Below are 21796 nucleotides of genomic sequence, written 5' to 3' on the forward strand. Positions count from 1 at the left end.
TAGTCCGGCCGTCACTCCAGGAGGCAGCCCCGCCCCTGCCGTCGGCCGATTGGCTGCCCCCGTCACTCCACGCCCCGCCCCCGCCTCCCATTGGCGGCCGCCCCCTCGGGCGTTCGTGTTGCCCGGGCAACCAGCGCGGCGGGAAGGAGCGAGCGCGTGGGCGGGGCGGTGCGGCTTTGATTGGCTGCCCCGAGCCACGCGCGCGGCGCCGATTGGCTGTGCCGCAGGCCCCGCCCCCGTGGGCGCGCGGGGCGGGTCACGTGGGGGTGGCGGGGGCGGCGGGAGCGGCGGAGCGGAGCGACCATGAAGCACTACGAGGTGAGGCGGCCGCACCACAACGCACCCCGGCACCGCGACCGGCGCCGGAGCCGCCCCGAGCGCCGGCACCGCCGGCCCCGCACGGCGCGGTCGCGGCGACCTCGCGTAACCCCCGCGTTCCGCCCCGGGGCACCCGGGACGCGCTCTGCGCGTGCGCGCGGGGTGGAGCCCTGCGCATGCGCGTGGGAGCGCGACTGCCCCGGGGGTGGCTGCGCGTGCGCGCGGGGCGGCGGGGGGCGCGCGGCGGGGGCGGGGCCTGAGGCGGGCAGGGGGCGTGGCCTGAGGCGGGCAGGGGGCGGGGCCTGGGCAGGGGGCGGGGCCTGGGCAGGGGGCGGGGTCCCGGGCGGGCCCCGCCGCCCCCGCCGCCCCCGCCGCCCCCGGGCCCGTCCCCGTCCCCAGCCCCGCCACCGTCACCGCGCTCCGGGTGGCTCCTTGGGCACGGCCCCGTAGCCCGTGAAGGTGTCACCGCCCCCCCGGGCGCGTCACTGGAGTGGTGGCACCGCGCCACGCCGGCCCTCGGGTGACAGAGGGTGACAGAGCCCCATCGCAGTGCCCAGGGCTGGCAGCCGCCTGTCCCCGTCGCGGTGTCCCCAGGGGTGGCAGAGCCCCGTCCCAGGGTGGCACCGGGTGGCCTCACCCCGTTCCCCGCGGAGTGACCGGGGCTGACCGCGGCCGCGTGCCTTCGGCCAGCGCTGTCCCCACCTGGTGCCACCGAGCCTCCTGGCGACCCTGGTGCTGTGGGGGGGTCCGGCCTCACCTCCCGCCCGAGCCGCGTCCTGTCCCCTCCGTCCCCGCCGGCCACTGTCCCCACCCCCGGCGCCGGGTGACTGTCCCTCCCGTGGCCACCCCCGGGGCCACCTCCAGGGCCACCTCCAGGGCCAGCAGGGCCAAGAGCCCGGCGGGGCGGGGGCAGGGTTATATTTAGCCGCTCCCGGGGCCGATCGGGTTTCAGGCGGGCGCGGTGACATGGAGGTGGCAGTGCCACCCCGCGAGGGGGGCCCGGTGTCCCCGTCCCCCGTGCTGGGGCTGTGGCCCCCGGTGGCCCCCAGCAAGCGGCCCAAGAAATCGGCCGTGCTGTTCTTCGAGGTGGAGATCCTGGACGCCCGCACGCGGGACAAGCTCTGCTTCCTCGACAAGGTACGGGGACAGCGCCGACAAGGGAGGGGACACGGGGCGGCCCCGGGTGTCCCCACGGCCCCTGACAGCCCCTCGCTGTCCCCAGGTGGAGCCTCAGGCCACCGTGGCCGACATCAAGAACCTGTTCAGCAAAGCCCGTGAGTGGGGACGGGGTTTGGGGACAGGGACGGGGGGGATGGGGTTGGGGACCCTCCATGGGGACCCTCAGTGTGGCTGGGGACCTGTCACAGAATGGTGGGGACTTGTGACAGGGCCGTGGGAAGCTGTCACAGGGCCATGGGGACCGACATCATGGCCAAGGACTTGTCACAGGGCCATGAGGACCGACATCATGGCCATCATTGTCACAGGGCTGTCATGGTCACCACCGTGATCAGAGACCCACCATGGGGCCGTGTCCACCTTCGTCGGACCTTGTGTGGCTCTGTCCCCACAGTGCCACCATGGCTGTCCCCTCTGTGGCTCTGTCCCCGCAGTGCCACCATGGCTGTCCCCACAGGAGCTCTGTCCCTGCAGTGCCACCATGGCTGTCCCTTGGTGTGGCTCTGTCCCTGCAGTGCCACCATGGCTGTCCCCACAGGAGCTCTGTCCCTGCAGTGCCACCATGGCTGTCCCTTGGTGTGGCTCTGTCCCGCAGTGCCACCATGGCTGTCCCCAAGGGAGCTGTGTCCCCGCAGTGCCACCATGGCTGTCCCCTCTGTGGCTCTGTCCCCACAGTGCCACCATGGCTGTCCCCAAGGGAGCTGTGTCCCCGCAGTGCCACCATGGCTGTCCCCTCTGTGGCTCTGTCCCCGCAGTGCCACCATGGCTGTCCCTTGGTGTGGCTCTGTCCCCACAGTGCCACCATGGCTGTCCCCTCTGTGGCTCTGTCCCCGCAGTGCCACCATGGCTGTCCCTTGTGTGGCTCTGTCCCTGCAGTGCCACCACCGCTGTCCCCTCTGTCCCACAGATCCCCAGTGGTACCCGGCGAGACAGTCCCTGCGCCTGGACCCCAGTGAGTGTCACCACAGGCTGGGCTGTCCCCAGGTGTCCCCAGGATGTTTCCAGGTGTTCCCTGCAGGGTCCCCAGGGTGTCCCCCAGCTGTCCCCAGGTGTCTTGAGATGTTCTCCCCCTGTCTCCTGGGGTGTCCCTACAATGTCCCCAGGTGCCCCTACTGTCCCCTGCTATCCCTCCAGGTGTCCCCAGGGGTGTCCCAGGTGTGTTCAAAGTATCCCCCAGGTGTCCCCCAGGTGTCCCCCAGGTGTCTCCCAGTTGCCTCAGGTGTCCCAGCTGTCCCCCAGCTGTCCCAGGTGCCCCAGGTGTCCCCCAGCTGTCCCCCAGCTGTCCCAGGTGTCGCTGCCCCCAGCTGTCCCCCAGCTGTCCCAGGTGTCCCCCAGCTGTCCCCCAGCTGTCCCCCAGGTGTCCCCCAGCTGCGCCAGGTGCCCCAGGTGTCCCCCAGATGTCCCCCAGCTGCGCCAGGTGCCCCAGGTGCCCCAGGTGTCCCCCAGCTGTCCCCCAGCTGTCCCAGGTGCCCCAGGTGTCCCCCAGCTGTCCCCCAGGTGTCCCCCAGCTGTCCCCCAGGTGTCCCCCAGCTGCCCCAGGTGCCCCAGGTGTCGCTGTCCCCAGAGGGTCGCTCGCTGAAGGACGAGGATGTGCTGCAGTCGCTGCCCGTGGGCACCACGGCCACGCTGTACTTCCGGGACCTGGGGGCGCAGATCAGCTGGGTCACGGTGAGGGGCTGTCACCCGCTGTCACCCGCCCGCTGTGCCCTGTCACCCATCCCCTGTGTCCCTCTGTGTCCCCCTGCCCCATTCCCCTCCCAGGAGCTGGGGGCACAGAGGGCTGGGCCTTCCCCCGTCTGTCTGTCCCTCCCTGTGTCCCTGTCCCTGTGTCCCTGTCCCTCCCTCTGTCCAGCTGTCCCACCCTGTCCCCTCCTCTGTCCCTGTGTCCGTGTGTCCGTCCCTGCTCCTGCAAGTCCCATGTCCCCCGTGTTCCCCCGTCCCCAGGTGTCCCCCCAATCCCTCACCCGTCCCAGGTGTCCCTGACTGTCCCCTCACCCGTCCCAGGTGTCCCTGACTGTCCCCTCACCTGTCCCCTCACCTGTCCCAGGTGTTCCTGACAGAGTACGCGGGTCCCCTGCTCATTTACCTGCTGTTCTATTTCCGTGTCCCGTTCCTGTACGGGCCCCGCTACGACTTCACCGCCAGCCGGCACCGCGTGGTCCAGTGAGGGGGGACAGCAGGGACAGGGGGGACGGGGAGGGGGGATGGAGAGGGGACAGGGAGGGGGGACAGTGAGGGGGGACAGAGAGGGGGGACAGTGAGGGGGGACAGCGGGGACGGGGGGGACGGGGAGGGGGACAGGGAGGATGGGGGACAGTGGGGGGGGCAGTGGGGGAGGCAGTGGGGACAGTGAGGGGGGACAGCAGGGACAGAGGGGACAGCAGGGGGGCAGTGGGGACAGTGAGTGGGGACACGGGCAGGGGGGGCAGTGAGGGGGGACAGCAGGGGGGCAGTGGGGGCCTGGGGACAATGGGAGCACCGGGGGGGCTGGGGGGGGTGATGGGTGGGAAATGGGGGGGCCTGAGTGTGATTGGGGGGTGCAGGGAGGGCTGGGGAGGGGGGGGGAATGGGGCAGTGGGGGGTGTCTGTGTGTCCTGAGTGGGGCTGTGGGGATGTCGGGGGGGTCTGGGTGATGGGGGTGACAATGGGGGGTTCAGGGGGTGTCTGAGTGGGGCAGTGGGGGTCCGCGGGGGGAAAGTGGGGAGTTCCTGGAGGGGCTCTGGGGGAGCAATGGGGACTCACGGGGGTCTGGGGGGGTCTGGGGGTTCTGGGAGGGGGCACTGGGAGGGCCCTGGGGGCTTTGGGAGGGGTCTGGGGAGGCAGTGAGGGGACATGGGGGGCTTGGGAGGGGGCTGTGGGGGGTGGGATGGCTGCTGGGGACACGGGGGAGGTATCCCCAGGGTGTGCCCCTGGTGTGCCCAGCCCCCCGTGTCCCCTGACCCCCATGTCCCCCCTGTGTCCCCCCCCGTGTCCCCCCAGCCTGGCCTGCTGCTGCCACTCGTTCCACTACGTGAAGCGGCTGCTGGAGACGCTCTTCGTGCACCGCTTCTCGCACGGGACGATGCCCCTGCGCAACATCTTCAAGGTGACAGTGGCACCACCCGTGGCACTGCGCTGGCACCCCCGGCGCCTGGGGCACCGCCCTGTCCCCCCAAGGGTCACTGCATTCCCCCCCCCTCCACTCGGCCCTGTCCCCTCCCTCTCCCCTCCAGGTCACCCCCAGCCCCTTCTCTGTCCCCGCATGGCACCGACCCTGCGCAACAACTTTGAGGTGTCACTGTCACCTGGGTCACCTCCCTGTCCCTCCCGGGTCACCTCTGCCACCCCCTGTCCCCTCCCCGTCCCCACCAGTTCTCGCACAGCCCCAACGCTGCACAGCCTCTTCAAGCTGTCGCTGTCACCAGGGTCACCTCCCTGTCCCCCTGGGTCACCTCCCTGGCACCAGGGTCACCTCCCTGTCCTCTGGGTCACCTCCCTGGCACCCACAGTCACCTCCCTGTCCCCTGGGTCACTTCCCTGTAACCAGGATCACCTCCCTGTCCCCCTGGGTCACCGCTTCCCCCTGGGTCACGCCTGTCCCCACTGGTTCTCACGTGGCTTCTGAGGTGTCCCTGGCACCTGTGTCCCTTCCCTGTCCCCCTCGGGTCACCCCTGTCACCCCCTGTCCCCGTTGGTTCTCGCGCAGCACCAGCCCTGCGTGACACCTTCAAGGTGTCATTGTCACCTGGGTCACCTCCCTGTCCTCCCAAGGTCACCCCGTTCTCCCTGTGTCCCCTCCGAGTCCCCTCAGCTCACCTGGGCGTCCCCAGATGTCCCCTGCCTGCCGCTGGTGTGTCCCCAGTATGTCCCCAGTGTGTCCCCAATGTGTCCCCAATGTCCCCAGAACTGCACCTACTACTGGGGCTTTGCTGCCTGGATGGCCTATTACATCAACCACCCGCTGTACACGCCGCCGGGTGAGTGGCACCTGTTCCCTCTGTGTCCCCTCTGTGTCCCCTCTGTGTCCCCTCTGTGTCCCCAATGTCCCTATTACATCAACCACCCACTGTACACGCCGCCGGGTGAGTGGCACCTGTCCCCTCTGTGTCCCCTGTGTGTCCCCTGTGTCCCCATCCCACCCCCCTCTGCTTACACCCCCCGTGAGGGTCTCTTGTCACCTGTTTCTGTCCCCTCAGTGTCCCCCATGTCCCCATCCCCCCACCCCCCCCCGTGTCCCCCTTGTCCTTGTCCTGTGTGTCCAGGGGACACCGCAGGGCTGTGGGTGCCCCAGGTGCCCCAGTGCCCCCCGGCTGGGCAGGGGACACCAGGGGTTGTCCCTGTCCCTGACCCCCCCGTGTCCCCCCAGCCTATGGTGACGAGCAGGTGAAGCTGGCGCTGGCCGTGTTCCTGGTGGGTGCCTGGGGAGGGACACGGGGGGGAGGGGGTCCCAGTGAGTGCTGGGGGGGCTGGGGGGCAGTGGGTGCTGGGATGGGGGAGCTGGGGGGGCTGGGGGGGACACAAGGGAGTGAAGTGGGGGGGCCGAGGGGGAGGCTGTGGGGTGTAAGGGGGGGCCCGTGGGGCTGGGGGGCCAAGGGGATGCTGGGGGGGTCCTGGTGAGTGCTGGGGGGGTCGAGGTGCCACCCACCCACTCGGGGCCCCCTTGTGACCCCCCCACGCTCCCCCCCAGTTCTGCCAACTCGGGAACTTCTCCATCCACGTGGCCCTGCGGAACCTGCGCCCCGCGGGTGAGGGGATACGGGGGGGACACGGGGATCCGGGGGGGACACGGGAGGACATGGGGGGACACGGGGGATGGGGGGGATGGGGGGACACGGGGACAGGAGGGGACGGGGGAACACGGGGACATGGAGGAACACGGGGGGATGGGGGACAGGGGGACACAGGGAAGTGGGGGATGGGGGGCATGGGGGACATGGGGGGGACACGGGGGACACGGGGGGACAAGAGGGAACACGGGGGTACACAGGGGGGACACGGGGGCACGACAGGGGGACAGGATGGTGCAGAGCCCACAAGAACGTACAGGAGCAGCCACGGGCTGGCAGGGGGCACGGTGGGGACACGGAGGGTGACACCCAGCCAGGGGGTGGCCTGGGGGGTGACCCATGGCTGGAGGGGTGACACAGGAGGTGACCCGTGCCCGGGGGGTGGCCTGGGGGGTGACCCATGGCTGGAGGGGTGACACAGGAGGTGACCCGTGCCCGGGGGGTGGCCTGGGGGGTGACCCATGGCTGGAGGGGTGACACAGGAGGTGACCCGTGCCCGGGGGGTGGCCTGGGGGGTGACCCTCATCTGGGGGGCTGGGGGGGTAACCCAGGGGGGTGACCCATGTCCGGGGATGTCACTGGTGCGTGACCTGGCTGTGACCCGGCTGTGACCTGGCTGTGACCCGGCCGTGACCTGGCCGTGACCTGGCCGTGACCCGGCTGTGACCCGGTGCCAGGCTCGAAGACGCGGAAGATCCCGTACCCCACCCGCAACCCCTTCACGTGGCTCTTCCTGCTCGTGTCCTGCCCCAACTACACCTACGAGGTGGGGGGCACCGGGGGGCACCGGGAGCGGGGATGGGGATGGGCAGTGCCTGCTGTGCTGGGTGGGGTCCCCGCAGCGGAGGAGCCCCCGGGGGGGCACGGCGGGACTGAGGGGGACATGGGGGGGCTGCCCCCCCGTGGGTGACACCCCCCCCCTCTCCCCCGTGGGTGTTTCCTCCCAGGTCGGGTCCTGGATCGGCTTCACCATCATGACCCAGTGTCTGCCCGGTGAGGGGAGGGGGAAGGTGCCCTTCTGGGGGGGAGGGGGCACCCCACAGACCCCGGCTCTGTGTCCCCCGTGCCACCCTGGGGTCCCCGTGTCCCCTCCATGTCACCCCCCGTTGCCCGAAGCCCCCAGCACCCCAATATTCCCCCCCACGTCCCTGTGCCACCCCGGGGTCCCCGTGTCCCCTCTCCCCATGTCTCCTGTCCCATCCCCAGCCACCCAAATCCCTCATCTCCCCAGGGTCCATGTCCCTCCCCTGTCCCCTCATGTCCCCCGCTCCACGTCCCCTGTGCCCCCCCAGCCACCCAAACCCACCCTGGGCTCCGTGTCCCTCCTGTCCCCTCAGGTCCCCTGTGCCCCCGTGTCCTCTGTCCCCCTCCAGAGTCCCCTGTGCCACCCCCGAACCCCCCACCCCCCGCGGGTCCCTGCCCCCCATGTCCCGTCCCACCCTGGGGTCCCCTGTCCTTCCCTGTGCCCCGTTCCTGGGGTCCCCTGCCCGCCGCGGTGTGTCCGTGGCCCCGTGGCACTGCGGTGACAGTGGTGGCCCCGCAGTGGCCCTGTTCTCGCTGGTGGGCTTCGTGCAGATGGCGATCTGGGCGCAGGGCAAGCACCGCAGCTACCTCCGGGAATTCCGGGATTATCCCCCGCTGCGCTCCCCCATCATCCCCTTCCTGCTGTGACACCGGGACACGGCAGGGACACCGCGGGGACACCGTGGGGACAGCCCATCCCCCACCATCCCCTTCCTGCTGTGACACCGGGACACGGTGGGGACACCGTGGGGACAGCCCATCCCCCGCCATCCCCTTCCTGCTGTGACACTGGGACACGGTGGGGACACCGTGGGGACAGCCCATCCCCCGCCATCCCCTTCCCGCTGTGACACCGGGGACACCCCTGCCCTCTGGGGACACCCTGTCCCCACTGTCACTGTGGCACCCTGCGGGGACACCTCCCTTGGGAATTCCGGGATTATCCCTCCCCCCACTCCCCCATTGTCCCCTCCCTGCTGTGACACCAGGGCAGCCCTTGGGGACACCCCAGGGCACCCTGATCTGTCCTTTGGTGACAGTGTGGGGCACACGAGCCTGTTGTCACCCTGGCCCCACTGTCCCCTGTCACCCGCTGGGTCCCAGCGCCGGCGTCCCCTCTCCGGTGGCACCGTCCCCAGCAAGGCTGGCCCGGTCCCCCGGGACAGCAGCGGTGACCGTGCGGTGTCACCCCCGGGGCTGGCGACCGCAGCCCGTGTCCTGTGCCACCACAGGTGACAATAAACCACATCCCCCACGCGTGGCCTGTCCTTGTCCCGTCCCAGGGGACACCGCGGGGTCACGGCCGCGCCGCGGGACAATCGCGCTGTCCCCAGGGTGGGTGGGGGCGGTGCCCTGGCGATGTCCCTGTTCCCTGCAGGCAGAGCCAGCGCCAGCTCGGTGTCACTCGGTGCCTTTATTGCACGGGGGTGGCCTCGTGTCGCCGTCCCCGCGTCCCCGCGCGTCACTCGGCGCCCTCCTGGTGCTGCCGCAGCCGCTTCTGGCGCTGCCGCAGGCGCCGCTCGCGCTCGAACTCCTTCATGCGCATCACGTAGCTGGGGACAGGGTGGCACCGCGTCACCGAGGCCACCGCGGGAACACCGGCGGCGCGGGGGGGCAGCACCGTGCTGGCCCCGTGTCCCCGAGCCCCTCCCACACCCCCCCGTGTCCCTGTCACCCCCTCCCCACCGCGTCCCCTCCGTCCCCACCCCTGTGCCCGCGTCCCCCTCTCCGCCCTGTCCTCGTTCCCCCGGCCCCGCGTGCCCCGGCCCTGGCACCCCCTGTCCCCAACCTCGCCTGTGCCCACTCCTGTGCCCCCCTCAGCCCCAGTGTCCCACGTCCCCGATGTCCCCTCGCTCGCGGTGCTGGCAGCGCCCCAGGCGTGTTCCCCCGTGCCCCCTGATGTGCCCCTGATGTCCCGTGATGCTCCTGATGTGCCCCTGATGTCCCCCGTGCCCCCTGATGTCCCCTGATGCTCCTGATGTGCCTCTGATGCCCCCTATGCCCCCCGATGTCCCCTGCCGTGCCCACATCCCTGATGTCCCCTCACTCACGGTGCTGGCAGCTGTCCCAGGCGTGTTCCCCCGTGCCCCCTGATGTCCCCCAATGTCCCCCGATGTCCCCTGATGTCCCCCATGCCCCTGATGCCCCCTGATGTCCTTTAATATCCCCTGATGTGCCCCTGACGTCCCCTGCCGTGCCCACGTCCCTGATGTCCCCCATGTCCCCTGATGTCCCCTGCCATGCCCACATCCCCGTCCCTCACTCGCGGTGCTGGCAGCTCCCCTGATGTCCCCTGATGTCCCCCATGTCCCCTGATGCCCCCCATGCCCCCTGATGTCCCCTCACTCGCGGTGCTGGCAGCGTCCCAGGTATGTTCCCCCGTGCCCCCTGATGCCCCCTGATGTGCCCCTGATGCCCCCCATGCCCCCTGATGTCCCCCACGTCCCCAATGTCCCCTCACTCGCGGTGCTGGCAGCTGTCCCAGGCGTGGCGCAGCTCGTGGCAGCCCCAGGGCACGGGGAAGTTGTCGCGGTGGCAGCGCAGCAGCCGCAGCAGGTGGTGGCCACAGAAGTCCCGCTGCTCCAGGGGCAGCCGGGCCTGCGCCAGCTGCTCCGCCGAGGCCACCATGGCTGTCACCGGAGGGGACACGGGACACGCTCAGCATCCGCCGGGGACCGGGGGGGACACGCGGCAGGGCGGGGACACGAGGGGACAGGGGAGGGACACGGGGGGGACATGAAGGGGACACGGGGGGGACACGGGAGGGACACGGGGGGGACATGAAGGGGACACGGGAGGGACACGGGGGGGACACGGGGTAGGGACACGGGGGGGACATGAAGGGGACACGGGGGGGGACACGGGGGGGACACGGCGGGGACACGGGGGGGACGTGAAGGGGACACGGTGGAGGGACACGGGGGGGACACGGGAGGTGACAGCGGGGAACACACGGGCCTCACGGCGGGAGGTCACCGGGGTCACGCGAGGGCGGGGACGCCCCAAGAACACCGCGCCCGTGTCCCCCTCCCCATGCCCTCCCCCCCGTGCCCCCGTGTCCCCGCACTGACCGCGGGGCCGGCGCCCCGGCAGCCCCAGATCGGCGGGGAACGACGGCATCTGCAGCGGGTCGGGCTCCGCCTCCGCGTCCCACAGGTAGCGCCGCGCCAGGTGAGCGCCCATGGCCGCCCGGGACCGCCGGGGGCAGCGCGAACACCGCGAACCGGGCCTGGCAACGGCGGCGGAAGCGGAAACACCGCGGGCCGGAAGCGGAAACGGCAGCGGCGGGACACACCTGCTCGGGGCTGCGGCGCCCCCTGGCGGCGGGGAGGACCCCCCAAGCGCCCCCTGAACGCCCCCGGCCCCCCCGAAACCCCCAGAACGCCCCAAAACCCCCACCCCGAACCTCCCCCCGCACCCCCAACCCCTCCCACCCTCATGGACCTCTGTCAGGACTCCCCAAATCCCACTGGTCCCCCCATAAAGCCCCCAAACCCCGCAAATCCCTTGGATCCCCCGGGACCCCCCGCCCCTGGTGCCGGCCCCCCACACACTGCGGGGACATGGCTCGGGGGGACACGGGCACGGCGATGGCACTGGGAGTGACACAGGGTGGTGGCACCAGGGGCACGGGGGCACCCCAGAGTGTCCCCAGGGAGCAGCTCAGTGTCCCCAGCAGGGGACACCCCAATGTCCCAAACAGCGGCCAAAGGCTACCACGAGCCCTTGGGCCAATCCCGGTGTCCCTAAGGGGGGTGGCAGATGTCCTTATGTCCCCAAGAGGTGACAGATGGCCCCACAGCAGCTCAAGAGAGACAAGGGACAGACATGTTGGGGACCCAAATCCGCGCCAGGATGTGCCCAGCCACAGAACAGACGAGGCCACCGGAGGGACAAGAGACCATTTATAGTGACGTGAGTGTCCCCAAGGGCCACCCTGGGGACAAGAACAGAGCTGAGGGACACAGAGCAGCTCTGACATCCCCAGAGGTGCCCGAGGGCCACCAGGAAGGCTCCTGTGGCGGGCGGTGACGCCTCTCACAGCTCGGCCCACGCGGTGACACAAGCCAAGGCCAGGTGGCCTCGTCCCTGCCCCTCGACGTCCCTCCAGACTCTTCTCCCTCGCGGCCTCATCTCACATCGCTGCGTGGGACAAGGCCACGAGGGCCCTCAGGCTCTGGTCACACACGGCGACAGGGACACGGCGCTGCCGGGGCCGCTCGGGCCCCTCCGCGTCCCTCCAGGCCGCGGGGATGCGACGACGTCCCCGAGCGTCCCTCCACCGGCACCGGGGCCGCCGGCGCCGCCCCTCAGCGCCCCTCCAGGCTCTTGTCGCGGGCGATGACGGCCTCGTCGAACTTGATCATGAGCGTGGTGCCCTTGTGCCAGTGGGCGCTGACGCGGGCGGGGAAGCCGGCGGCGCCCAGCACGGCCTCGAGCAGCCCGGCGGCGAAGGCGGCGCAGTTCAGGGAGCTGTTCTCGCGCGGCACCGACACGAACGTGTTCACCACGGGCTCCCTCTCGATCACGTAGAAGGTGCGGTCGTCGTCGTTGGCCTGCTCCAGCTTGTCGGCCTCGCGCCCGAACAGCGCCCGCCACAGCGGCCCCTTGACGAACAGCAGCACCCCCAGCACCTTGGTCTCGCGCCGGCCCGGCCGCTCGCGGGCCACCAGCGCGTCCAGAGCCCGCAGCCCCACGTGGTGGCCCAGGCGGGCCAGGCGGGCCTGCAGCTCGGCCACCGAGGCCACGCGGCGCTGGCAGTACTGCACCAGCTCCGAGAAGAGCAGCGCGAAGGCGGCCAGGGACAGCTCCGAGCGCGGCCGGCCCAGCGCCCGCTCCAGCACCAGCGACTTCCCCCGCGTGAAACGCGCGTCCATCGCGGCCTGGGGACGGGGCACGGCCGTCAGCGGGGCGGGGAGGGGCTGGGAGTGTGCTGGGGGGGCTACCAGGGGGCTACCAGGGGGCTGAGAGGGGCTGGGAGCGTGCAGGGGGGGCTACCAGGGGGCTGGGAGTGTGCTGGGGGGCTATCAGGGGGCTACCAGGGGTCTGAGAGGGGCTGGGAGTGTGCAGGGGGGGCTACCAGAGGGGTGAGAGTGTGCAGGGGGGGCTATCAGGGGGCTACCAGGGGGCTGAGAGGGGCTGGGAGTGTGCCAGGGGGGCTACCAGAGGGGTGAGAGGGGCTGGGAGTGTGCAGGGGGGGCTACCAGAGGGGTCAGAGGGGTCTGAGAGGGTCAGGGGGCGGCAGGAGAGTGTCAGAGGGGGGTGAGGTGGATGAGAGGGGGTCTGAGGTGGTTTAGGGAGGCTCTGAGGGGGTACAGGGGGATTTGAGGGGGCAGGGGGCAGCTAGAGGGGGCTCTGAGGAGGCTCTGAGAGGCTCTGAGGGGGCTCTGAGGGGCTCTGAGGGGGCTCTGAGGGGGCTCTGAGGGGCTCTGAGGGGGCTCTGAGAGGCTCTGAGGAGGGTCTGAGGGGCTCTGAGGGGCTCTGAGGGGGCTCTGAGAGGCTCTGAGGGGCTCTGAGGGCAGTCTGAGGGGGCTCCGAGAGGCTCTGAGGGGGGTCTGAGGGGCTCTGAGGGGCTCTGAGGGGGCTCTGAGGGGGGTCTGAGGGGGTCTGAGGGGCTCTGAGGGGGTCAGAGGGGCTCTGACGGGCTCTGAGGGGCTCTGAGGGGGGTCTGAGGGGCTCTGAGGGGGTCTGACGGGCTCTGAGGGGGCTCTGAGGGGCTCTGAGGGGGCTCTGAGGGGGTCTGAGGGGGTCTGAGGGGGTCAGAGGGGCTCTGACGGGCTCTGAGGGGCTCTGAGGGGGCTCTGAGGGGCTCTGAAGGGCTCTGAAGGGCTCTGACGGGCTCTGAGGGGCTCTGAGGGGGTCAGAGGAGCAGGGAACGAGCACAGACGGTCTGCGATGGTTGCAGGGGAGCGAGGGGAGAACTGAGGGGGTTAAAGGGGGTCAGAAGGGGGCGAGCGGCATCTTGGGGGGGCTCAGAGAAGGTTTGGGGTGGGTTAGAGGGGGGTGCGGGGCAGCCTGAGGGGGTCGGGAGGGCGAGAGGGGCTGGGGGGTCCCGGGGGCCGCGGCAGCGTTCGGGGGATGCGGGGGCCGCGTCACCGCCCACCGCGGCGCCGGGGAGGGGATGGGGGGCACGGACACGGCGCTGGCCGGGCTGGAGGAGAGCGAGGAGAGCGAGGAGATCGGACCCTGCCCGCGACCCGCCGGGACCCCCGGGAGCCCCGGTACCGACCTGACACCGATCCGGCCGCCGCGACACCGCCGTGAAACGGCCGTAAAGCGCGGCCGAGGGGCGGGGCCTGCGCGGGGCGGGGCGGGGCCACGCCCACCTTGGCCACGCCCCCTCGCTGAGGCCACGCCCCCTGGGTGGGGGGACACGGGGGGGACCCGGGGGGGGACCCGGGGGACATCTGGTGACACGGGGGGAGGGGAGGGGCCCGCACGCCCCCCGCCCCGCGCCCCTTCTCCCCCCCCGGACACCTGGGCCGCCATCTGGACTGGGGGAAGGGCCCGGATCCCCAATGACGTCGGGGGGAGGGGAGGGGAGGGGGGGCAGGAGGTGCGGGTGACCCCCCCCTCCCCCACACGGGACCCCCGGGGACACCTGGGACAGGGGAGACACCCGAGGGGGACACCGGGACAGGGACACCGGGGGGACACCGGGACAGGGACACCCGGGGGGGACACCGGGACAGGGACACCGGGGGGACACCGGGACAGGGACACCGGGGGGGACACACCGGGACAGGGACACCCCCTGTGGCCCCATGTCCCCCACTCCCTCCGTGTCCCCGAGGTCCCCGCACCCCACAGGGCCCCCCAGTGTCCCCAACTCCCCGGTGTCCCGATGTCCCCACAGTGTCCCCAGCGTCCCTTCAGTGTCCCCCGGTGTCCCCATCCCCCTCAATGTCCCCAATCTCCCTCCAGTGGGACACAAGGAGGGGGACAGGGAACATGGGGGGGGGACACCGGGGGACACCGGGGAACGAGGACGCCAAGGGAGGTGCAGGGACAGGGGCACCCCCGAGGGTGGCACTGGGAGCCGGGGTGACACGGCTGTCCCCAGGTCCTGGCATGGGTGTTGGGGATAGGGGACAGGGTGTTGGGGACACCGCGGGGACACACGGGGACAGAGGAGCCGACCCGGGCCTGCTGTCCCCAAGGAATGGGGGGGGACACTGGGGGACAGCGAGGGACACTGAGGGACACTGGAGGGCACTGGGGAGACATTGGGGAGCACTGGAGGTAACTGGGGGGCACCGGGGGAGGCACGGGAGGACGGTGGGGGACATTGGGGGCACTGGGGGGCACCCCCTGGGTCAGCACCAGGACACTGGGGGACACCAGGAGGTTACTGGGAGAGCACTGGGGGCACATTGGGGGCCACTTGTGGGCACTGGGGACACTGGGGATAACTGGGGGGCACTGGGGGAGGCACGGGAGGACGGTGGGGGACATTGGGGGGCACTGGGGTACAGCAGGGGACACCCCCTGGGGCAGCACCAGGACACCGGGGGACACCAGGAGGTTACTGGGAGAGCACTGGGGGCACACTGGGGCCACTGGGGATAACTGGGGGGCACTGGGGGGCACCCCCTGGGGCAGTGACACGGGCACAGGGTGCGCAGCACTCGCGGGGGGGGCGCAGGGTGACCTCGTGTGTCCCCCCCCCCTCCCGTGTGTCCCCCCCCGTGTGTCCCCCCCGCGGCGGCTGCCGGCGCGGGTGGGGATTTATGGGTGCAATTAAGCGCCATTTCGTTAATTGCTCGCGGCTGCCAGGGGGGGATTGGGGACACGCGGGGGCGGGGGGGGGGGGGTCTCGCCCCCATCTCCGCCCACCCCCCCTGAGGGGACCTGCGGCACCCGCGGGGACACGGGACACCCACGGCACCCGCGGGGACCCCGTGGAGACCCCACAGAACCCAGGCGGAGCCCCCAGAGCCCCCACAGCACCAACGGGAACCCGCAAGGACCCCACAGCACCCACGGGGGCCCCACGGGACCCACAGCGATCCCACAGAACCCACGACACCTACGGGGACCCCAGAGCACCCACGGGGACCCCACGGGACCCCCTCATGGACGCCCCAGAACCCAGGAGACCCCAGAGCACCCACGGACACCCGGAGCATCCACAGAGACGCCCCTGCGCTCACGACCCTACAGCGCCCACGGAGACCCCACGGCACCCGCGGGCACCCACAGGGACCCCACGGCACCCAGGGGGACCCCAGAGAATCCACAGGAACCCCAGAGCATCCACAGCACCACGGGGAGCCACAGGGGCTCCACAGAACCCGTGGCACCCACGGGGGACCCCATAGCACCCACAGGGACCCCACAGCACCCACAGAACCCGTGGCACCCATGGGGACCCCCACTGCACCCACGGGGACCCCACAGCACCCACAGGGACCCCACAGCACCCACAGAACCCGTGGCACCCACGGGGACCCCCACTGCACCCACGGGGACCCCACAGCACCCGTGGCACCCACGGGGATCCCACTGCACCCATAAGAGCCCAGAGCACCCACGGGGACCCCACAGAACCCGTGGCACCCACGGCACCCGCGAGGACCCCACGGGGACCCCACTGCACCCACGGGGACCCCACTGCACCCATAAGAGCCCAGAGCACCCACGAGACCCCCACGGCGTCAGTGGGGACCCGCAGCAGCCACGACCCCCCCCGGCACCCACGGGTGCCCCCCCGCGCTCCCATCGTCCCCGTGTCCCCTTCATGTGTCCCCCCGTGTCCCCCCGTGTCCCCTCCCCGTGTCCTCCCCGTCCCCTCCCGTGTCCCCCTCGTCCCCCACCGTGTCCCCTCCCCGTGTCCCCCCCGTGTCCCTCCCCGTGTCCCCCCCGTGTCCCCCCCGTGTCCCCCCCGTGTCCCCTCCCCGTGTCCCCACCCGCGGTATAAGAGGGGCCGCGGGGCCGCTCCCACCCACCCGCGATGGCGGCCCCGGGGGGGACGGAGCCCGAGCGCGCGGCGGTGAGGGGGGGGCGGGGGGGGGCACCGAGGGACCCCGGGGGGCACCGTGAGTGGGCGGGGGGCACCGAGGGGTGCGGGGCACGCGTGGGTGGGGTTTTGGGGGTCCCCTGGACAGCGGGACCCCACGCTTGGGGGTCATGGGGGGCGGTCCAAGAGCCCGGGGTCCCAGTGAGGGGGGCAAAGGGGGGACCCCAGTTTGGGGGGGGGGGGGGGCTTTGAGGGGTGGGGGGGCCGCCGTTTCGGGGGGGACGTGTAGGGGCGAGTCCCCCTTTCGGGGGTCTTCCCATTCCGGGGGGTTCCCGAAGCGGGGGGGCCTCTGCTTCGGGGGTTCCCCGGTAGAAGTGGGGGTGTCACCATTTCTGGGGGGGTCCCCAGAGCGGGGAGGGCCCCTGTTAACGGGGTGTCCCCGCGGGGGGGTCCCTCCCAGCGGGTCGGGGGTCCCCGAGCAGGAGGGGGGTCCCTGTTTCGGGGGGTCCCCGGCCGAGGGGGGCTTCCCCCGGAGCAGGGGGGGTCCCTGACGCGGTGTCCCCGCAGGGGGGGTCCCCGGCAGAGCGGGGGTCCCCGGCTGAGGGGGGGTCCCCGGAGCAGGAGGGGTTCTTCTCGCTGCTGAGCTCCGTGCAGGGCGCCCGCATGGACGAACAGCGCTGCACCCTGGGGGGGGGCACGGGTGAGGGGGCACCGGGGGGCACCGGGGGGGCACGGGTGAGTGGGGACAGGACGGGAAATGGGGGGGACACGGGGACATGGAGCGGGGCACGAGGGACACGCGGGTGAGGGGACACGGGGGAAAGGCGGGTACGGGGGGGGAGCACTCGGGGGGGGGCGACACGAGTTTGGGGACCCGGGGTGGGGGCAGGGCTTCGGTGGGTGCTGGGGGTGACTCGGGGGTCCCCGGGCAGGCGGAGCGGGGGCCGCGGGTGCTGGGGGGTGTCCGTGGGTGACCGGGGGTCCCCGGGCAGGAGGTGGGGGGCGGGGGGGTGTCCGTGGGTGACTCGGGGGTCCGAGGGCAGGTGGAGGGGGGGCCGTGGGTGCCGGGGGTCCGTGGGTGACTCGGGGGTCCCTGGGCAGGCGGAGGAGGGGCCATGGGTGCTGGGGGGTGTCCGTGGGTGCCGGGGGTCCGTGGGTGACTCGGGGGTCCCCGGCAGGAGGTGGTGGGGGGGGGTGTCCATGGGTGCTGGGGGGTCCGTGGGTGACTCGGGGGGCCCCGGCAGGCAGAAGGGGGTCCGTGGGTGACTCGGGGGTCCCGGCAGGTGGGGACGGGGAGCCGCCCCCCCCCGAGCTGGCGTCGCTGCTGGACATGGTGGCGAGCTCGCAGGGCCGCAGGATGGACGAGCAGCGGCTGCCGGTGCCCAGACTGCCCGGCTTCGGCACGGGGGGGGCACAGGTGGGCACGGGGGGGGCGCGGGGGGACACAGGCGGGTCCGGGAGGGCCACAGGTATGGGGGGCGGCACAGGGGAGGGGGCTCGGGGGGGGGCAGGGGGGGCACCCACGGTGAGGGACCTGCTGGGGTCTCTGGGGGGGGGGGGGGGGGCGGCCACGGTGGGACACCCAGGGAGGGCACCTGGGGGTGGGGGGACCTGGGGGACCCCCCCAGGGGACCCCCGTGAGTGCCCCTCCCCCATCTCCCCACAGGACTGAGCCCCCGGAGCCCCCCGGAGCCACGGACCCCCCCCCACCCTCCCCCCGCCGCGTCACCCCCGTCCCCTCCCCCCATCTGTGTCCCCCCAACCCCAATAAACCCCCCGAGCACTTGGGGCCTGTGACACCCGTGGGGTCTTGGGGGGCACTGGGGGGACAAGGCACCCGTCACTGGGGGTGGCACCAGGCAGATGGGTGACACTGGGGGACAAAGGACATCGCTGGGGGTGGCACCAAGGGACACCCACAGCACTCGGGTGACATTGAGGGACACCGGACACCCGTGAGGGTGGCACCAGGGGACACTGAGGGGCACAGGAGCCCCAGGTGGCACTGGGGGACACCTCTGCCACCCCTGGTGACACCCTGGGGACGCCCCCCTGGGCAGTGCCAGTGCCGTTTATTGGGGACACCCAGGGGTGCCACGTGTGCCCTCGGGGCCGGGCAGCAGCAGGTACAGACACAAGTCCCTCACGTGTCCCACACGTGTCCCCACGGCACCAGGGACACAGGGACGGCCACGTGGCCCCGCTGCCACCCGTGGCGGTGCCATCAGGCGAGGGCATGTGTCCCTCGTGCCACGGACGAGGCGTGGCCCCTGTGCCACCAACAGGGTTACAGCGTCGATGGCAGCGGCTGCTGCTGCCACATGTCCCCTCTGCCACCAACTCAGCCACCGTGATGGCACCAGGCTGTGCCCGCGGTGACGGGAGGCAGCCACGTGTCCCCTCTGCCACCAGCGCGGCCCTGGCAGCGGCGTCACCGCGAGCCCACGGTCACAGGACGCTGCCACGCGGCTCCTGTGTCACCACCGCGGCCACGCTGCCGGTGTCACGGTGCAGCCACGGCGAGCAGCCACACGTCCCCTCTGCCACTGCGGCGTCACCTCTGCCACTGCTGTGTCCCCTCTGCCAGCGCCGTGTCCCTTCTGTCACTGCGGCGTCCTCTCTGTCACTGTGGTGTCCCCTCTGCCACTGCGGCGTCACCTCTGTCACTGCCGTGTCCCTTCTGTCACTGCGGCGTCCTCTCTGCCACTGCCATGTCCCCTCTGTCACTGTGGTGTCCCCTCTGCCACTGCGGCGTCACCTCTGCCACTGCCGTGTCCCTTCTGTCACTGCGGCGTCACCTCTGCCAGCGCCGTGTCCCTTCTGTCACTGCGGCGTCCTCTCTGTCACTGTGGTGTCCCCTCTGTCACTGCGGCGTCACCTCTGCCACTGCCGTGTCCCTTCTGTCACTGTGGTGTCCCCTCTGTCGCTGCCGTGTCCCTTCTGTCACTGTGGCGTCCCCTCTGCCACTGCCATGTCCCCTCTGTCACTGCGGCGTCACCTCTGCCACTGCCGTGTCCCCTCTGTCACTGTGGTGTCCCCTCTGTCGCTGCCGTGTCCCTTCTGTCACTGCGGCGTCACCTCTGCCACTGCCGTGTCCCCTCTGTCGCTGCCGTGTCCCTTCTGTCACTGTGGTGTCCCCTCTGCCACTGCCATGTCCCCTCTGTCACTGCGGCGTCACCTCTGCCACTGCCGTGTCCCCTCTGTCGCTGCCGTGTCCCTTCTGTCACTGCGGCGTCCTCTCTGCCACTGCCAAGTCCCCTCTGTCACTGTGGTGTCCCCTCTGTCACTGCCGTGTCCCCTCTGCCAGCGCCGTGCCCCGCCGGGTGCCCGTGTGTCCCTGTCCCCTCACGCCTGTGTCCCCTTCCCCTCCCGCAGCCGCTGCTTCAGCTCAGCCATGGCCCGGCGCTGTGGGGACACAGACAGGGAACAGGGTCAGGGTCAGGGTCAGGGATAGGGGACACCAACAGGGGACGGGGACAGGGGATAGGGTCAGGGACAAGGTCAGGGATAGGGGACACCGATAGGAGACAGGGTCAGGGACAGGAGACAGGGACAGGGTCAGGGATGGGGACAGGAGACAGGGTCAGGAATAGGGGACACCAACAAGGGATGGGGACAGGGGACACTGACAGGGGACATCAACAGGGTCAGGGACAGGGAACAGGGTCAGGGACAGGGGACACCAACAGGGGATGGGGACAGGGGACACCGACAGGGGACATGGGGAGAAGGAGGTAGAGACAGAGGAGACCGAACAGGGACAGGCAGGGGTCAGGGACAGGAACATGGGACAGGGACATGGGGACAAGGAAGAGGCACATGGGGCAGGGACATGGGGACAAGGGGCAGGGACAGGGCTCAGGGACACGAAGCAGGAACAGGGGACGAGGAGCAGGGTCAGGGACATGGGAAACGGGGGCAGGGGACAGCAGGGACAGGAGGGGACACCAGGTGGCACCAGGAGTGTCCCTTGGGTGTCCTCTCGGTCCCCCCCAGGGCGGCAGGGGACACCAGGGGGACACTGGGGACAGCGGGAGGACGCTGCCAGGGGGAGGCTGGAGGTGTTGGGGACACCGGGAAGAGACTCTGGGGACACCGGGGGATCTTGGGGACACCTTGGGGATACCTTGGGGACACCGTGGGGAGCCCTGGGGGGTGTTGGGGACACCCAGGGGGAATCTGGGGACACGTTGGCAACACTGGGGGGGGGGGGGGGACACTGGGGGTGTCACTGGAAACATTGGGGACACTGGGAAGGGACTGGGGGGACACGGAGAGGGACGTTGGGGACATGTTGGGGACACTGTGGGACAGCAGGGACACCCCGGGTACACCCCAGGGACACCGCAGGGACAGTCGGGGCCTCACCCGTTCGGGATTGTCCGGCGGGAAAATCTCCCTCTGGAAAGAGAGCGGGTGAGGGGGGAGGGCACCCAGGGGGACAGCGAGGTGTCCCCAGGGTGTCCCCAGGGCGTCCCCAGGGGTCCCCTCCCCCACCTTGCGGTCGATCACGTGGCGCTGGAAGAACTCGGCCTGGTTGGAGACCCAGAACACCCCGACCGGGAAGGACAGGTACACCACCATCTGCCACAGAGCCACCCGTGCCACCTCCTGTGCCACCTGTGCCATCTGTGCCACCCCGTCACACCCAGAACACCCCGACCGGGAAGGACAGGTACACCACCATCTGCCACAGAGCCACCCGTGCCACCTCCTGTGCCACCTGTGCCATCTGTGCCACCCCGTCACACCCAGAACACCCCGACCGGGAAGGACAGGTACACCACCATCTGCCACAGAGCCACCCGTGCCACCTCCTGTGCCACCTGTGCCATCTGTGCCACCCCGTCACACCCAGAACACCCCGACCGGGAAGGACAGGTACACCACCATCTGCCACACAGCCACCCGTGCCACCTCCTGTGCCACCTCCTGTGCCACCTCTGTCACCTCCTGTGCCACCTCCTATGTCCCCCCCGTGCCACCCCCAGTGCCCCGACGGAGAGGCCCAGCCACAGGAACGTCGCTGTCGGTGTCACCTCCCGTGCCCGGTCACCCCTGGGGTCTGTCCCCCCCACCACGTCCCTGGTCCCTGCATGTCCCACCCGTGTCCCCCCCCGTGTCCCCAGGGCTTCCCGACCTCTTTGTCCCGGCCCGATCGCCCCCCCCGGGCTGTGACCCCCCCCCCTAACAGCCCCCCGAGCTACCCCCACTGCCCCCGGCCCCGTGACCCCCCCGTGCCCCCGTTATCGCCCCCTGTGCCCCCCCGTGCCTCCCGCCCCCGTTATCGCCCCCCGTTATCGCTCCCCGTGCCCCCCCGTGCCTCCCGCTATCGCCCCCCTGTGCCCGCCCCCCGTTATCGCCCCCCGTGCCCCCCGCCCCCGTCATCGCCCCCCGTTATCGCCCCCCCGTGCCCGCCCCCCGTTATCGCCCCCCCCCGCACCCTCAGGATCTCCAGCTTCACCCCCATGACTCCTCCCGGGCCCCTTCGCTTCCGTCTCTCCCAGCCCCGCAACACCGCGGCCGCCCATTGGCCGCCCGTCCAGCACCG

The 21796-nt window shown here is 71.4% G+C and overlaps 5 protein-coding genes across 10 annotated transcripts; 2 read left to right on the forward strand and 3 right to left on the reverse strand.

Annotated features, from left to right (window-relative positions):
* Positions 1–236: 236 nt before the first annotated feature.
* On the forward strand, positions 237–8543 carry TECR (trans-2,3-enoyl-CoA reductase). 4 transcript variants are annotated; one of them, XM_032094614.1, is made up of 13 exons: positions 237–318; positions 1405–1455; positions 1541–1592; positions 2405–2449; positions 3017–3165; positions 3545–3660; positions 4477–4582; positions 5381–5453; positions 5843–5886; positions 6164–6221; positions 6941–7029; positions 7211–7256; positions 7807–8543. In XM_032094614.1, the coding sequence occupies exons 1-13, from the start codon at positions 304–306 to the stop codon at positions 7932–7934; spliced, it is 972 nt and encodes a 323-aa protein (XP_031950505.1). In that variant the 5' UTR covers positions 237–303; the 3' UTR covers positions 7935–8543. The 4 variants fall into 4 exon arrangements, with proteins under 4 accessions (XP_031950505.1, XP_031950506.1, XP_031950503.1 ...); XM_032094615.1 differs by having other exon boundaries at positions 240–318; positions 3062–3165; XM_032094612.1 differs by lacking the exon at positions 237–318 and having other exon boundaries at positions 706–1455.
* A 138-nt stretch (positions 8544–8681) lies between these two features.
* On the reverse strand, positions 8682–10553 carry NDUFB7 (NADH:ubiquinone oxidoreductase subunit B7). The gene is made up of 3 exons (XM_032094666.1): positions 10358–10553; positions 9748–9916; positions 8682–8839 (listed from the first exon to the last, which is right to left on the reverse strand). Exons 1-3 carry the CDS (start codon positions 10467–10469, stop codon positions 8749–8751), a joined length of 372 nt encoding a protein of 123 aa, XP_031950557.1. The 5' UTR covers positions 10470–10553; the 3' UTR covers positions 8682–8748.
* Positions 10554–11172: 619 nt separating this feature from the next.
* Positions 11173–13614, reverse strand: TRAPPC5 (trafficking protein particle complex 5). The gene is made up of 2 exons (XM_032094658.1): positions 13516–13614; positions 11173–12169 (listed from the first exon to the last, which is right to left on the reverse strand). Exon 2 carries the CDS (start codon positions 12161–12163, stop codon positions 11597–11599), a length of 567 nt encoding a protein of 188 aa, XP_031950549.1. The 5' UTR covers positions 12164–12169; positions 13516–13614; the 3' UTR covers positions 11173–11596.
* A 2610-nt stretch (positions 13615–16224) lies between these two features.
* On the forward strand, positions 16225–17952 carry PCP2 (Purkinje cell protein 2). The gene is made up of 4 exons (XM_032094670.1): positions 16225–16278; positions 16813–16945; positions 17529–17662; positions 17912–17952. Exons 1-4 carry the CDS (start codon positions 16240–16242, stop codon positions 17915–17917), a joined length of 312 nt encoding a protein of 103 aa, XP_031950561.1. The 5' UTR covers positions 16225–16239; the 3' UTR covers positions 17918–17952.
* A 223-nt stretch (positions 17953–18175) lies between these two features.
* Positions 18176–21765, reverse strand: LOC116437107 (protein PET100 homolog, mitochondrial). Of its 3 annotated transcripts, none has more exons than XM_032094678.1 (5): positions 21689–21765; positions 20743–20829; positions 20614–20646; positions 19544–19650; positions 18176–19343 (listed from the first exon to the last, which is right to left on the reverse strand). In XM_032094678.1, exons 1-4 carry the CDS (start codon positions 21713–21715, stop codon positions 19591–19593), a joined length of 207 nt encoding a protein of 68 aa, XP_031950569.1. In that variant the 5' UTR covers positions 21716–21765; the 3' UTR covers positions 18176–19343; positions 19544–19590. The 3 variants fall into 3 exon arrangements, with proteins under 3 accessions (XP_031950569.1, XP_031950570.1, XP_031950571.1); XM_032094679.1 differs by lacking the exon at positions 18176–19343 and adding an exon at positions 19350–19443; XM_032094680.1 differs by lacking the exon at positions 18176–19343 and adding an exon at positions 19370–19483.
* Positions 21766–21796: the final 31 nt, after the last annotated feature.

The sequence above is a fragment of the Corvus moneduloides genome, chromosome 32, assembly GCF_009650955.1.
Source record: "Corvus moneduloides isolate bCorMon1 chromosome 32, bCorMon1.pri, whole genome shotgun sequence".
NCBI lineage: Eukaryota > Metazoa > Chordata > Aves > Passeriformes > Corvidae > Corvus > Corvus moneduloides.

Bases quoted from the DNA above. Each gene is read 5' to 3' on its own strand.
- LOC116437107 (XM_032094678.1), bottom strand. From the start codon at position 21,715: ATGGGGGTGAAGCTGGAGATCCTGAGG. The intron at 20,830-21,688 runs GTGCGGGGGGGG...GCTCTGTGGCAG, and splicing joins TGAAGCTGGAGATCCTGAGG to ATGGTGGTGTACCTGTCCTT. The intron at 20,647-20,742 runs GTGGGGGAGGGG...CTCTCTTTCCAG, and splicing joins GCCACGTGATCGACCGCAAG to AGGGAGATTTTCCCGCCGGA.
- NDUFB7 (XM_032094666.1), bottom strand. From the start codon at position 10,469: ATGGGCGCTCACCTGGCGCGGCGCTACCTGTGGGACGCGGAGGCGGAG. The intron at 9,917-10,357 runs GTCAGTGCGGGG...CTCCGGTGACAG, and splicing joins GCCGGGGCGCCGGCCCCGCG to CCATGGTGGCCTCGGCGGAG. The intron at 8,840-9,747 runs GTGAGGGGACAT...CCCTGTCCCCAG, and splicing joins GACAGCTGCCAGCACCGCGA to CTACGTGATGCGCATGAAGG.
- PCP2 (XM_032094670.1), top strand. From the start codon at position 16,240: ATGGCGGCCCCGGGGGGGACGGAGCCCGAGCGCGCGGCG. The intron at 16,279-16,812 runs GTGAGGGGGGGG...GTGTCCCCGCAG, and splicing joins CGGAGCCCGAGCGCGCGGCG to GGGGGGTCCCCGGCAGAGCG. The intron at 16,946-17,528 runs GTGAGGGGGCAC...GGGTCCCGGCAG, and splicing joins CACCCTGGGGGGGGGCACGG to GTGGGGACGGGGAGCCGCCC.
- TECR (XM_032094612.1), top strand. From the start codon at position 1,285: ATGGAGGTGGCAGTGCCACCCCGCGAGGGGGGCCCGGTGTCCCCGTCC. The intron at 2,450-3,016 runs GTGAGTGTCACC...GCTGTCCCCCAG, and splicing joins GTCCCTGCGCCTGGACCCCA to GTGTCCCCCAGCTGCCCCAG. The intron at 5,887-6,163 runs GTGGGTGCCTGG...GCTCCCCCCCAG, and splicing joins TGGCGCTGGCCGTGTTCCTG to TTCTGCCAACTCGGGAACTT.
- TRAPPC5 (XM_032094658.1), bottom strand. From the start codon at position 12,163: ATGGACGCGCGTTTCACGCGGGGGAAGTCGCTGGTGCTGGAGCGGGCG.